Consider the following 14,239-nt stretch of genomic DNA (forward strand, 5'->3'; position numbering starts at 1 on the left):
CATCAAAACCTTAAAGGACATTCCATTTGAAATTAGACAAAAGAGAAAAAATTATATGGACTTAATTTCTTTTCTTCAAACTAATGGGATATCGTATAGGTGGGCGGTTTCGGAGGGTGTCATCTTTAAGATCAACAATAGAAGAGAGAAGATAGACTCCACTTTTAAAGCTAAAGAATTTTTGAGACGTCAGCTGGGGACAGACGAAGAGTCCAAAGAGGAAGAAACGAAGTCTAGTGACTCTGCTACCTTGGGAACGGAAGAGGATTCTGCGGCAGAAAAGGGTGCTGGACCTGCCGGAGTGGTATACGATTTTCGAGACAGAAAGCCGAAGTAAAGGCAGAAGGACTTGGAAAATGCCCTTTTGAAGCGAAGAATAAGAAGATGATCAGAGACATCTCTCATAACAACTAACAAAATAACATATAAATAGTGAATGGTTATAAGCAAGAACTCTACAAGTATATTGTGATATTAAAACTAATTGTACTAACATTTTTACTAACAGTGAAAAGATTTCCTCCTCTTGGGGTTTTAGTTTAGTGTGGTTTGCTTTCCCTTATCCTTAGTTGTAGTCCCTTCCCTAATATTTCTTTGTAGTTTTTGTAGTATTTGCAAAATAAAAAATATCCCTCTGGGGATTTAAAAAAAGGGGGGGGGAATGGCTGTTCCTGCCTTTTCCCCCAGGGCTGCACTCTATCAGTAGTACCCTTGGTCTGTCCCCACCCAGGGTGTCCCCCTGGTGTGTAGGCTGCACGACCAGAAGGGTAGCAAGCAAAAAACATAGGCAGGAGCTCCTGTCCCCTGGTGCTGGCCTCATGGTTATAGAAGCACGTGCGTGGGGGAGGTAGAGAACATCCAGGAAAAGAAGGGGTTGCGCCGCTCGGGAGAACACCTGTGGGGGAATCCTTGCCCCCCGTACCCACTGTGGAGTCCTCCACTCCTCCCTCCCCCTGTGCCCAACACATAAGGGTCCTTACCGTGACTCAGACGATTGAGGCGCCAAAGGAACTCTGGTCGTCTCCCCGCCTTTCCCTTCACTGCTGTAGAGGGAGAGGGAACCGGGTTCCTACCCTGCCAGGAGGATTGCGAATACCGTGTCTCTCTCTGGTGTTTCCCTGGCCCGTGGCTGCCAAGGATCTCCCGGCTACATCGGACGGCAGGGCTACTTTCCAGTGCAGCGGACCCGGCCACGTTCCCTAAAGGGGCGGCAGTACCTGGGTCCTGCTGCTGCCCTTCCAACGTTTTGCTTTGGCTTGCTGTGTTTATTTTCTTCGTGCTTTCTGCACCGTCGACCTGCGTCCTGCTTCAAAGGCAGGGCCGGACAGACTGGGAGTAGAGGATAAGCCCCTCCCGCTCAAGGATCAAAAATGGTCGGCCGGCCCCGAGGGAGGAGCTAAGATCCCAGGCGTAAAGGACTGCCCCACTGCCAGGACCACTGGAGAACACACACACATACAAACATGCACATATAAAAATACAAAAAATAAAAATTAAAAACACATAGTTTACAAATGCAGCCAGATCTATCAAAACGATTTATGCTCAATCAAACACCCTCAGAAATAAATCTGTCTTACGTGCCTTCCTGAATGCAGCAAGGGAAGGTGCCCTTATCTTTGGTAGGCCATTCCAGAAGTCTAGACCTTACACAACAAAAGCCAGTGACCTAATCATTGCCGCACAAACAATTCAGAGTGGGTGCCAGCAGGAGAAGGCTGTCCGAAGAGTGTAGCTGGCACATGGGTATATCATAAGAACATAAGAGAAGCCAGGTTGGATCAGGCCAGTGGCCCATGCAGTCCAACACTCTGTATCACACAGTGGCCAAAACCCAGGTGCCATCAGGAGGTCCACTAGCAGGGCCAAAACCTCTGAAGCCCACAACCATCCCTCTTTTCCCCCCCCCCCAGCACTAAGAATACAGGGCATCACTGCCCCAGATGTAGTGTTCCAGCTATATGTTGTGGCTAATGGACCTCTTCTCCATATGTTCATCCAGTTCCCTCTTGAAGCTTTCTATGCTTTTAGTTGCCACCACATTCTGTGGCAGTGAATTCCACATTTCAATTACTCTTTGGGTAATTCCTTTTATCTATTCTAAGCTTACTGCTCATTATTTCATTGAGTGCCCACGAGTTCTTGTATTGTGAGAAAGGGAGAAAAGTACTTCTTTTTCTACCTTCTCTATCCTGGGAGCTCAATAAATAAGATGAATATACTGAGGCAGTAAAGGGCTTTAAAGGTAATATCCAGCACTTGAATTTGGCCTAGAATCATATAAGTAACCAGTGCAGTTCAAGATACTTTTGATCTGTTAGTCTTTTAAGATGTCACAGTATTCCCTTTTTGCTTGTGTTGCAAGCAACTAACATGGCTTCCCCACTGAAATGTGTAATGTCTGTGGGGAAAAGAAAATCTTTAAAAAGTTACAGCACACTGAAGAATTTGTTAGAAACCAGACACAGTCTGATATTGCCTGTACGAACTTGTGAAAGGCCCCAGGGTATGTCAGCCTTCTAAGCTTTCCAAGAAACCTAAAAACAACAGTTTATATATTGTGTTTTGACTTCTCTACTTCTGAGAGGAAAATGAGAGGGCCATTTGATATTCAAAGGGGACTTTCACCCTGTCAGTCAAATCTCTGTGGTTCATAAGCTGCTTATTCTCCCCCCCCCCATATTTAATTTTGTAATTTCCAAGTGAAAGTTGTGAACAGAGAGTGAAAGGTGTGAATAAAGACTGTTGTATTGATGGCTTGGAGACTAGAATTTTTTATTTACATAATGAGGATGGACTTAACAAGTAAATGTCATTAATAACGGTATCAACACCTTCTTTGGGAAAAGAGTACTCTGCACCTGAACAAAAGGGAGAAGACAGAGTTGATGCCTTACTTCTGTTCTCTGTCTTTCTGCTGATCCTCCTCAGTGGGTTTAGGGATTAAACATAAGGGAACATCAGGTAATGGCAGCAGCTACCCATTGAAAACCTGTGAGATTAATTTGTGCATCGACAAAAAGCAGGCTAGGCGGTTTCACTTTATAAAGTAGAGGGACCATGGCTCAATGCTATCTGCTTGCCAAGCAGAAGGTCCCAGGTTTAATTTTCATTTAAAAGAATCTTAACAGTAGGTGCAGTGAAAAATGTTTGCCTGAGACTCTGGAGATCTGCTGACAGCCAGAATAGATCACACTGACCTTGATGGACCAGAGCTCTGATGCAGCATAAGTCAACTTTATATATTCACAGTTCTTATAAATGAATATGTACAATTCCACATCCATGGAGACAGTGGGATGAAAATGCCTGAGCTAATAGACTGTAGCAAAAGGAGGCAATGCACATTTAAAAATGGACAGAGGGATTTTGGCCATCATAGGAACAGGAAACAATATACCTTGCTGGATGAAAACAGGATGTAAAGTTTATTGATATTTTATTGGAATCAAGCAAAACTCCAAAAAATCTGGTGTCACAGTAGCCAGAAATGGAGCAGCTACCCATGCCTTAGAGTGGCATTCAGGTATATTTATTTATTAGGAGAACATATCCCTTCTTTTGACACGTAGGATCCCTCCCTGGCAAAATGTACACAATACGGAAAGAAAGAACTTAATGCTAAAACCGTCCAATAAATATTGGCAAACAGCAGGGTAGAAACCACTATGTGCTGCGTGGCCGCATTTTGCCTCACAGCTTCACCCGATTTCCCCTACATCTACTCAATCCTGTTTTTTGAGGATTGAGTAGACGCGGAGGAAATCAGGCAAAGCTCTGGGGCAAAATGTGGCCGTGCAGCACATAGTGTGAAATTGACACATACGATGGGGCAAAGGGAAGAGTGAGCGCAGAGCAGCAGCTTGTGGGAAATTGGTCAGTGAGATAAAACTCTCATTCATACACACACACACACAAGTCGGAAACCCACAAGGACTTGCTGGAAGCATTTCAATTCCTCCTCTCCCACTATTTCCTTGTTCCCTTTCCTAAAAGCCCCAATAGTCACCCCCCTTTTCCTGCTTCCTTCTGTTCTTCTAGGGTTGCTTGCCACCCTCAAGGTGGGAGCTGGAGATCTCCTGGAATCACAACAGACCTCCCAACTGTGGAGATAAGTTCCTCTTAGGGCTGCCAGCTTGAGGTTGGGTAATCCCTGGCGATCTGGGGGTGGAGCCTTCAGAGGGCGAAGTTTGGGGAGTTGAAGCGACCTCAGCAGAGTATAATGCCATAAAGTCCACCCTTCAAAGCAGTCATTTTCTCCAGGGGAACTGATCCCTGTCATCTGAAGAGCAGTTGTAATTGCGGGTGATCTCCAGCCCCACCTGGAGGCTGGCAACCCTAGTTCCCCGGGAGGAAATTGCTGCTTTGGAAGATGGAGACTGTGGCATTATAGCCTTCTGAGATTCCTCCCCTTCTCAACCTTTCCTTCCCAGGTTCCCCCATCCAAATTTCTAGGAATTTTCTAACCTCTTTTCCTCCTCTTGGCAATCTCCATATCCTCTCCTTGCCTCATTCTCTCCTTCTCCGCCATTCACCAACCTACCTTTTATCTGCCTCCTACCTTCAGCTATATTTATTTTTTACTTACTTCATTTATACTCCACCTTTCTCCACAGTGGGTACCAAAGCAGGTGACGTTATTCTCTTCTCGTTTTATCCACACAACAACCCTGTGAAGTAGGTTAGGCTGAAGGTATATGACTGGTTCAAAATCACCCAGTGAACTTCCACAGCAAGATGGGGATTCAAACCTGATTCTCACAGGACCTACCCTGAAGCTTGAACCATGACACCAAAGTGGCTTTCATAGTGTGGCTGCTGTTGAACAGTAGCAAGCAGCCAAGCCAAGTCCAGTCATGCAAGTTGGGTAGGTATCAAGTCACTCAGAGGTTGCTTCCAGGCCTAGGGTGGCCAGCCTTCAGGTGAGACCTGGAAGTATCCCAGAATTACAACTGAACTCCAGACAGCAGATATCTGTCTCCCTGGAGAAAATAACTGCTTTGGAGGGTGGACTTTATGGCATTATATTCGGCTGAGGCATCTCCCCTCCCAAAACCCTGTCCTCCTCAGACTCTACCCCAGAATTTAAAGGAATTTTCCAACTTGGAGCTGGCAACCCTAGCCAGGCCTGACTCCAATGAGTTCTCCCTCAAAGGCCGAAATAGGCCTGGATAGGGCCCTGCCCCCTCTTCCCTGGTTTTTTATTCACAGATTAAGCCTGGAATACTGTGGTTGCCTAGCAACAGCCACTGAGGAAATCTGTTGCTTAAAGCTATAAGTGCTCCTTTTATCATTTTCCGATTTTTAAATCTGACCAGTTTTTTTTTGTTTTTTTTTAGATTTCACATTTTTCTGCAAACCTGAGAACCTTTTCAGGTTTATAGAAAGATCAGTCTTGAGAGACAGACAGACAGACAGACAGATGAGGTGACAACCTGGGCAGGGGAGTAGATGGGAGCTTTTGTTTAGGTTCAACTTCCTGTTGGGCTATTGTTGTGACCCTGAGATTGTAGGAATCTTTGAAGGGTGAGGTTTGTTAGAGCAGAGGAAGCAGAAGTGGGCATTATTGTTAGAAACCACTATCCCTTGAAAGAAGAATAGTGGGAAACAAGTGGGGACCCACAAGAAACGTGTGGAGAGGGTGCTTCCCTTCCCCCTGTTTGCTTCCCTCCCTCTTCCTCCTTCTCCAACAGTCTTCTCCCTCTTTCTCCTTCTCCCCTATCAGTCAACCTATTCCATCTCTGTCAATCTAACCCCCCTTCTCTGTTAACCTACCCCCTATTTTCCCCTTCTCCTAATCCCTTTTTTTCTCCCCTTTCCCTTATCTGTCAGCCAGCCCCCATCTCTGGCTGCAATGATACGCACAGTTAGACCTGACATAGGTACTGATGCTGGGCGGATTTAAAGGGCACAATCAGACAACAACATCTGGGAAGCACCCCGCAGCCATCGGGAGCCCATTCTGCTCTGCCGCAGAAGCAGAGTTAGACCCGACATAGGTACGAATGCTGGGTGGATTTAAAGGGCACAATCAGACAACAACATCTGGGAAGCACCCCGCAGCCATCGGGAGCCCATTCTGCTCTGCCGCAGAAGCAGAGTTAGACCCGACATAGGTACGAATGCTGGGTGGATTTAAAGGGCACAATCAGACAACAACATCTGGGAAGCACCCCGCAGCCATCGGGAGCCCATTCTGCTCTGCCGCAGAAGCAGAGTTAGACCCGACATAGGTACGAATGCTGGGTGGATTTAAAGGGCACAATCAGACAACAACATCTGGGAAGCACCCCGCAGCCATCGGGAGCCCATTCTGCTCTGCCGCAGAAGCAGAGTTAGACCCGACATAGGTACGAATGCTGGGTGGATTTAAAGGGCACAATCAGACAACAACATCTGGGAAGCACCCCGCAGCCATCGGGAGCCCATTCTGCTCTGCCGCAGAAGCAGAGTTAGACCCGACATAGGTACGAATGCTGGGTGGATTTAAAGGGCACAATCAGACAACAACATCTGGGAAGCACCCCGCAGCCATCGGGAGCCCATTCTGCTCTGCCGCAGAAGCAGAGTTAGACCCGACATAGGTACGAATGCTGGGTGGATTTAAAGGGCACAATCAGACAACAACATCTGGGAAGCACCCCGCAGCCATCGGGAGCCCATTCTGCTCTGCCGCAGAAGCAGAGTTAGACCCGACATAGGTACGAATGCTGGGTGGATTTAAAGGGCACAATCAGACAACAACATCTGGGAAGCACCCCGCAGCCATCGGGAGCCCATTCTGCTCTGCCGCAGAAGCAGAGTTAGACCCGACATAGGTACGAATGCTGGGTGGATTTAAAGGGCACAATCAGACAACAACATCTGGGAAGCACCCCGCAGCCATCGGGAGCCCATTCTGCTCTGCCGCAGAAGCAGAGTTAGACCCGACATAGGTACGAATGCTGGGTGGATTTAAAGGGCACAATCAGACAACAACATCTGGGCCCCCCCGCCTTTCTCAACTCTTTCCGTCAGTGTCTCTTTGTGCTTGGGCCGCCTGCGTCTGCACCGGCTGCTGGACAGTTGCCGGCATGGAAGGCAGCATCTCCTCCCGATGTGGGAGGTGAGCTGCAGTTTCCGTGGTGGGATGAAGGACAAGGTAAGAGGGGGTGGGGGCAGCCTTCTGCACCAGCTGTTGAGCGGTTGCCAGCATGGAGGGCGGTGTCTCCTCCCGACATGGGAGGCCTTTCTCTGCATCTGCTTTGGTTGAGGTGGCTGGGGTTCAAGAAGCCGGGCAGAGGGTGTCATGGGCAAACAGTTTGAGCATTCTCTGTACATGCGCAGTGAACGCTGTTTTACTTTTTGGCTGTTTTTAACCTCCCCCTTATATATTTTTTAAGTTTTTAGATTTTTCTGCCCCCTATCTGCAGAAACAAGTATCTGCACATTGGGGGCCATGTTGAGAATTAGATATATAGATTATAAAGTACATTATTCTGAGGTTGGCTTCTGCTTGCAGTCTCACTGAAGATCTTCGCCATTTGTGTCACAAGAAACTGCTGTGACTGTTACATTTCTATTTTCAGCGCTGGTGTTGCTGAGCTAGGCAGCAAAAGCCCTTCCACTTGTAATTTCTAATTTTCCTTTATCCGGGATTGCTTGGGTCAGCAGTCTCAGGACTTAGAAACAGTAAGAATCGAAAAATGGCAATTTGTGTGGTTGTTTTTGTCAACATGTGTCACCTTGGATGTCTTCCTCTGATTGCAGGTGGTTGCTATAGACGTAGATATGGCTTTTTTTGAGCCTAAAATGAGAGACATCCTTGAGCAGAACTGCACGGGAGACGAAGACTGTAATTTTTTTGATTGCTTTTCAAAGTGTGACCTGGGAAGCAGAAAATGTGGAGCAGTGAGAGCCAATAACAACCTTCAGGTGAGCTACAGGGTTCTTGTTTATGACTGGATGTGATGCCAGTATTTTAAATTACTCCTTACTGTACAATTTAGAATAAGTGACCCCATGATTGTTGTGATGGGCTCATTCACGTGCCTGAGAGGATTCCATCGCAACATGAAAGTTCCAGCCATAAAGATATTTGGATATGAAAAGGCTCATTCACACATAGAAGTCACCATATGGAGCTGCAGTCATCAAGTGATACTTGCTCCTCACTTGATTACTGCAGCCCCAGCTGGTGACCTCCATGTGTCAGAGAACCCTTTCAGAGCAAATTCCACAGATCCAGACGTCTTTGATGGGACTTGCATGTTGTGATGGAGACAATCCATGCATTAAGAGCCAAGTTTCATGTATGTTTCATGTAATGCTATCAAAAATGGCATCTCTAGCATCACATGACATAGGGCCAAACAAGATGATATTGGGACCATGGCATAGAGCAGGACAGGGGCCACGCCTCCCCTGCCACCCTGGTCCCAAGCTTTGCCCCCGGGATTAGTTTAAAAGCTGCTCTGACACCTTTTTGATATTCGTTGCCAGCAGATTGGTTCCCTTTTGGTTCAAGTGAAGCCCATCTCTTTTGAACAGGTTTGGCTTGTCCCAGAAAGTTCCCCAGTGCCTAACAAAATCTAAACCCTTCCTCCTGGCACCACTTTCTCATCCGGGGGTAGCATTGAGACCCCTGATCTGTGTCTGTCTAACTGGCTCTCCACATGGAACCGGCAGCACTTCTGAGAATGCTACCTTTGAAGTCCTGGCCTTTAACTTTCTGCCTAGTAACCTAATTTTTTTCCTCCAGGACCAGATGACTTCATTTTCCAATAATTTCAACATCATATCCATAATTTCAAAAGTGTATATTTTGTTGATTGTTCACGTGTGTATGAGTGAGTGGAGGAATGTGCTTTGAATATATTTGAGTTTGCTTGGGCTATATGTGGCATCTTGGATCAGGACCATGGCAGCACCAGCCTAGCAGCCTAGCAGTGATGACCTCAGCTTGGAAGGGGAAAAGTTCTACAGTTACCTGAGTCCTACAGGTGTCTTTCTTAGCTTTGCTGTGACTGATATTTCTGATGAGCTCTCAGAACCATGCCAATTGCACATGTTCCCTCTTCCTGCCCCAAAATCTCGTTAGATTTGTTAAGTTCTCTGAAAGGAGATCGCACCGAGGAGATTTAACCGACAACTGCCAGCAAGAAGGAGCCGAGACTGAAAGTGAGGCATGGAAGGTAGCCAGCCTAATTAAAGGGTTGAGCTCCAACACCACCACATATGGCAAGCCAAGGAGGCCAATACACTACAAGATTTACCTGTCTTATGAAAGCAGGCTACAAACCTTTTGCCTGGGAAATGGAGTTACTGAATCCAAGGAACCTCCCATCACTGCATTCTTGTGACCAGTAGATTATGTGTGCCCCACACAAGTCCCAAGAATTGCCTGTTTCCTTAAATGAGGTTTGCTGAGGATTTTAATGGATAAAAAAAACCCCTGTCTTTAATAATAGTTAATAGTACCCCATGCTTTGTTTAAAGCAGGGTCCAAAATGTGAATATTGACATAAGAGTTCCAAATATCCCCTGTTGTGTTTACGCTATGTATGTTAGTGGCTAAGAGACATTTCCTGCTTTCCAGAGCTCTGTGGACACCTTGATATGTTCACAGAGTGCTTGATCTTTAGAGCAGAAGGTTCCCACTTCTTGCACTTGGACATGGCAGAAGCCACTCTGCATACCCAAAGTAATCTATGTGCGGGCCAGATGTTTCTACTGAAATTTGTTCTTGAAAGGAGAGCCTCTTGTGTATGTTAGAGCCTAGAATAGATTACAGGATTGGATGGAGTCATCTGTTGGATATTAGCCACAGGGAATGGAAGCTATCATCCTGTCCTGTAAACTGGAGGCCCACAAGGCATTGTAAGGAAAGAGGATAAACTATTTGTAAATTTCCTCTCCCATAGTATCTAGATATCCCCCATACATATGTCTGTTATGATCATAGGTCAGCCAAGACTGACACACAGACAGTGTCATCAGCATATCTATATACAATAAAATAGGCTGACTTCAGCAGTACAGATATAATTAATAATTCCCTCTTTAAAACAGACTAATTCCTCCTCCTTCTTTTGTGGCTGGCAGAAGCCACCCACTTTGCTCTTAGGTGTAGTAATGGCATATGACTGGCCATTGCTGGTATAAAGAATTCTGAGCCAGATGGAGCACTATTTAAGCCAGCATGAGAACTGTGTAGTTACTGCTATTTATTCTTTGCAAGAGAAAGATTCTGTGTTCTCCTTTGCTGTCATTTTAATCTGCATTGGACAAATGCATCAATCCCTACATGAGAGAATAAATGGACACGAATCTGACATGAGAAACTGCAGTACTCAGAAACCATTTGGCAAACATTTTAATCTTCCTAGACATATTGTTGCAGATTTGAAAGTCACTGTTCTACAAACAAGCAAAAACTTCAAAAGGGATATACAATATGAACGTGTTGAATTAGAACTTATAACAAAAATTAAGCACTTTCTGTCACCCTGACTTAAGCTGACACTCGGACTTCCTCACTCATTATGATTTCTAATAACCCAAGATGACTCACATTTTAAAAACTTTTATAGACGATTCTGACATGTTGTATCATAACATATCCTATCCCTTTACCAATGTTGGTTAATTCCTTCATGCTTCAAACTGCCTCTTCCTTAATTCATTTATTTACCCTACTTTATTGCACTTTTGTTGGTTTTCACCACATGAGAGAGTTGGTAGATCCTCTAAGCTGTCTCAGCATCACACCTGATTTATACCAGGCCTCTTGTTGCTCAACTCTTCCCCCTCCATCCCTTTCTTAAAACTAGTCAAATGATTTTGTTTCCATTGTATCTGAGGAAGTGAGCTCTGGCTTAGAAAAGCTCGTACTAATGTTGTTACTCCTTAAGGCGCAAAGGAACAAAAGACTAGATAGATGCTAATTGTGGTAAATGTCTGGTTGGATTATAGGACATGAAAAGATATTATACATGATATAATACATATGAACATTAGTACTTACATCTTAGGTAATTTAAAATATACTTGGTACAAAACCTTACTGGATGATGTATGGAAAGTTGCACTTCAATAGAAAAGCTATGTCATCAGAACTTAAAGTTTGGTGGACTTGGAAGATCTCATAGCAAGTTCCTGTTGTTTTCATTTCCACAGGTCATCTGTGACAAAATATTTCGCCCCTGGTTCTCTCTGAACCTCAGAGGATCTACAGTCTCCTTTCCCCTGCAGCTACAGTTGCAGAAGGCCGTGCACGATTGTGCAGAACCAGGTTACGATGATGTTGCCCTTCTCCATAGGACTTCTCTGACGTCTCTTTCCAAGTTATACCAGTTGCTTAGAGCCAGTCAAATGGAGCTTCAGAAATCTGGAAGCTACTCTCATCATGTTCACTAATAATGTTCTACCCAATAAATAACAATTTTGTTTTGTCCCCAACAACTGCTTTAGTTAATACTTACTGGTTGTGCTTTTGAAAACTGTGATTGTAGATATAATGTATATATTATTAATATCCTCTGAAATGTGAAATCACTTTCTTTGGGCACTGTTTTTGCTTAGTTCCTGAACACATGCTGTTCAATCCCACAGATACGTTGTATTATATTGTTTAATCCAAAAGCAGTAGCACCCATCCAAACTATGTTTGACCCGAGGGCAGAAAAGCATTTGAATTTCAAAAGTGCTTCAGAGATAAAGTATTAAACGCATTTTTTAAAGTCTAGGTTTTTTTAAAAAAATAAGGGGTGGGGTGAGTTGTCAGTATTGATTTTAGACACTTTGTTAGCAAGAAAATGCCTAGATATTTCAATGAAGGACAGATTTTAACCAAGTGTGTCTAATGTTACTATTTAGAGTACACTATTTAGACAGGGAATCTAAGTAAGTCTACTCAGAATCCTACACAATGAGGCTTTACTCGCAGAAAAGTGTTCTTAGAATTTCATTGTTTGTCTCGTTGAGAACAGTGGACCTGGATGTTAATAATAAGATGGAGCCATGGTCCTAAATTGTGAGGCTTTACCTGTGTCTCTCTACACGGTTAGAGTTCATCTGGACCATACCTGATGTTCTTCAGTGTTTTTATGAATGAACTCACTGCAGGCCACCAAGGTTAGGGGAAATGACTCTTGTTGATGGACTGGGAATTGACAGCCAAGTACCTTGCCAACTCAGAGATGAATAGATCACATAACATTTTAAAAGCTGCTGTAATTCTTACCACCTGGTTTTCCTTAGTATTTTTATTCTCCCTCTTCCTCCTGCGGTACATCTCACCTGGAGTCCTGCCCACTACGTGGGGGGAGAGAAGAAGAAGAGGAGCAGTAGAGGATGGGGTTGGGGTGGCAGGGTGGGGGTAGCCACAGCTGCTGAGTTTGAGTGGCAACCTTGCAATCCAGCCTTTGAGCCAACTTCACTGACCGCCTCGAGGATGCGTGTCCCTTCTGTAAGGGTGGAAGAGAGACAGCTGAACTTCAGGTACCAGATCGCCACTAATGAGCATCTCCCAAAGTGCCTTGGTCACATAGGACCTTCAGGAGTTCTACAGTGAGTTACACTCTTGAGGATTCTGTTGAAAACATTTAATGCCCAGTAACCTGCATGGAAACAATCCCTTGAAGAGATACTGCAGTAGATCAGGTCTATCATACCGGGAAGTCAGTGTCAGTGGATTCACCTTTCCTCTAGCATATTAATTTTAAATTATTCATTTCAAAGTTATTAAAAATAAAAATACAAACAAGTATATTGCTGTGTAGATAATTAAATAATCTAGTAAAATAAGCAAGCTTAGATTGATTAAAATTTATTAAGCCTCCTAGGCTTAAAGAAGGTTATATTAGGAACAGTGTTCCCTCTAAGATGAGTTAGTGTGAGGTAGCTTACAGGTTTTTAGCCTCAGGCTCACAGATTTTTGTTTTAGCTCAGGAAGTCTGGCTCCAGAGCAAACTAATTTATGCAGCAGCCAAATCACTCACTCACAACTTTAATGCCAGTAGCTCACAAAGTAGAATTTTTGCTCAAAAGACTCCACAGCTTAGAGAGAACATTGATTAGGAACCTAGGTATATTTCAAGCAAATGACATGTCTGTAAGAAGTCAGCCAGACTGGTTGCCCTCTACCATTTTTAGTCCTGTGAATGAGCTTGGCCACCATGAGCATGTCCTAGACTTGAACGTATGAAGCCGCTGTGGATGGCTAGCCTGTTGATCCACTTAGGTCAGTATTTACTTTGAGTCTGTCTCTTGAAGCAGAGGAAAATCTGTCTAAACATCTGTTACCCAAGATCCTATTACTTGAGATGCCAAGGATTGAACTGTGACGTTTGGCATGCCAAGCAGGACCCCAGTATCCACCCTACCTTAACCGGAATATCACCCCCCAAGGAACTGTCATTCATCTGTGAGCTGTAGGTATGCTACATCATCTTAACACAGTGTTTGAAAGGATAAGCCCTGCATCCCCTGTAAACTCTGCAGCTGATTAATGTCCTAGATGTGACCTTCAAGCCCACGACTCCCCTGGTATGGGCACAATACAGGGACATTTTCTGGGAAATGAGTTCCAGTCAAATAAGTATTTTTATGTCAAAGTAAATATAATAAAATAAATAAAAACTGCTTATTTATTTACAAAATGTGTGTGCTGCCTTTCTGCCCAGTGAAGGCATTGACTTTTTCAGTGTGGCTTTTCTTGTAGAGAAGGAGGGGCGGACGGTAGGACTCATAATAATAGCTCCCCAGAATGCATAATACAAGTCCTTGTCACATGGAAGAACATGATTGAAATTGTAGGGATAGATACTGTCTATGAGCAGTTACAGCTTGCAGCACTTTTAAAGCTGTACAGGTACACACACAGAGAGAGAGAGAGAGAGAGAACAAAACTGTTGGAATATTGTTTGAGTTAATAGAGGAAATGCTGAAAACACATTCAAACGGGGTCCTGGAACTTTTGAATAAATCTCATTCCTTTCCTCATGAGGTTTGTGCTCCCTTGACAAAGCTTAATAAAACTACATATGGCAAATTTGTTCTTTGTCCTGAAGCTTTCTGCTGAGGCCTGATTTAAACATCATACTAACTAAGGCAAAAGAAGTTACCCATGGCACTTTGCATTGATACAGGATTTCTGCTGGGTTGCTACCCACACAAGGCAGCTGTGCATCATGTTTCAATCAAGCCTGAATGATACTGTCATATGGAAGTGGCATATTAGCTTCACATTTTGTGTGTG

General features: G+C 44.4%; 1 protein-coding gene across 1 annotated transcript in view; it reads left to right on the top strand.

Moving 5' to 3' along the window:
- The window catches only part of FAM69C (family with sequence similarity 69 member C), a 30,437-nt gene extending 19,040 nt beyond the window's left edge, over positions 1-11,397 (top strand). Inside the window, exons 3-4 of the mRNA XM_015416733.1 lie at positions 7,750-7,914; positions 11,158-11,397. Of these exons, the coding sequence (XP_015272219.1) occupies positions 7,750-7,914; positions 11,158-11,397 (405 nt within the window). The remainder of the gene's footprint in view (positions 1-7,749; positions 7,915-11,157) is intronic.
- The last annotated feature ends 2,842 nt before the right edge of the window (positions 11,398-14,239 follow it).

This window comes from Gekko japonicus, unplaced genomic scaffold (genome assembly GCF_001447785.1).
Source record: "Gekko japonicus isolate JY-2015 unplaced genomic scaffold, Gekko_japonicus_V1.1 scaffold39, whole genome shotgun sequence".
NCBI classification, from domain to species: Eukaryota; Metazoa; Chordata; class Lepidosauria; order Squamata; family Gekkonidae; genus Gekko; species Gekko japonicus.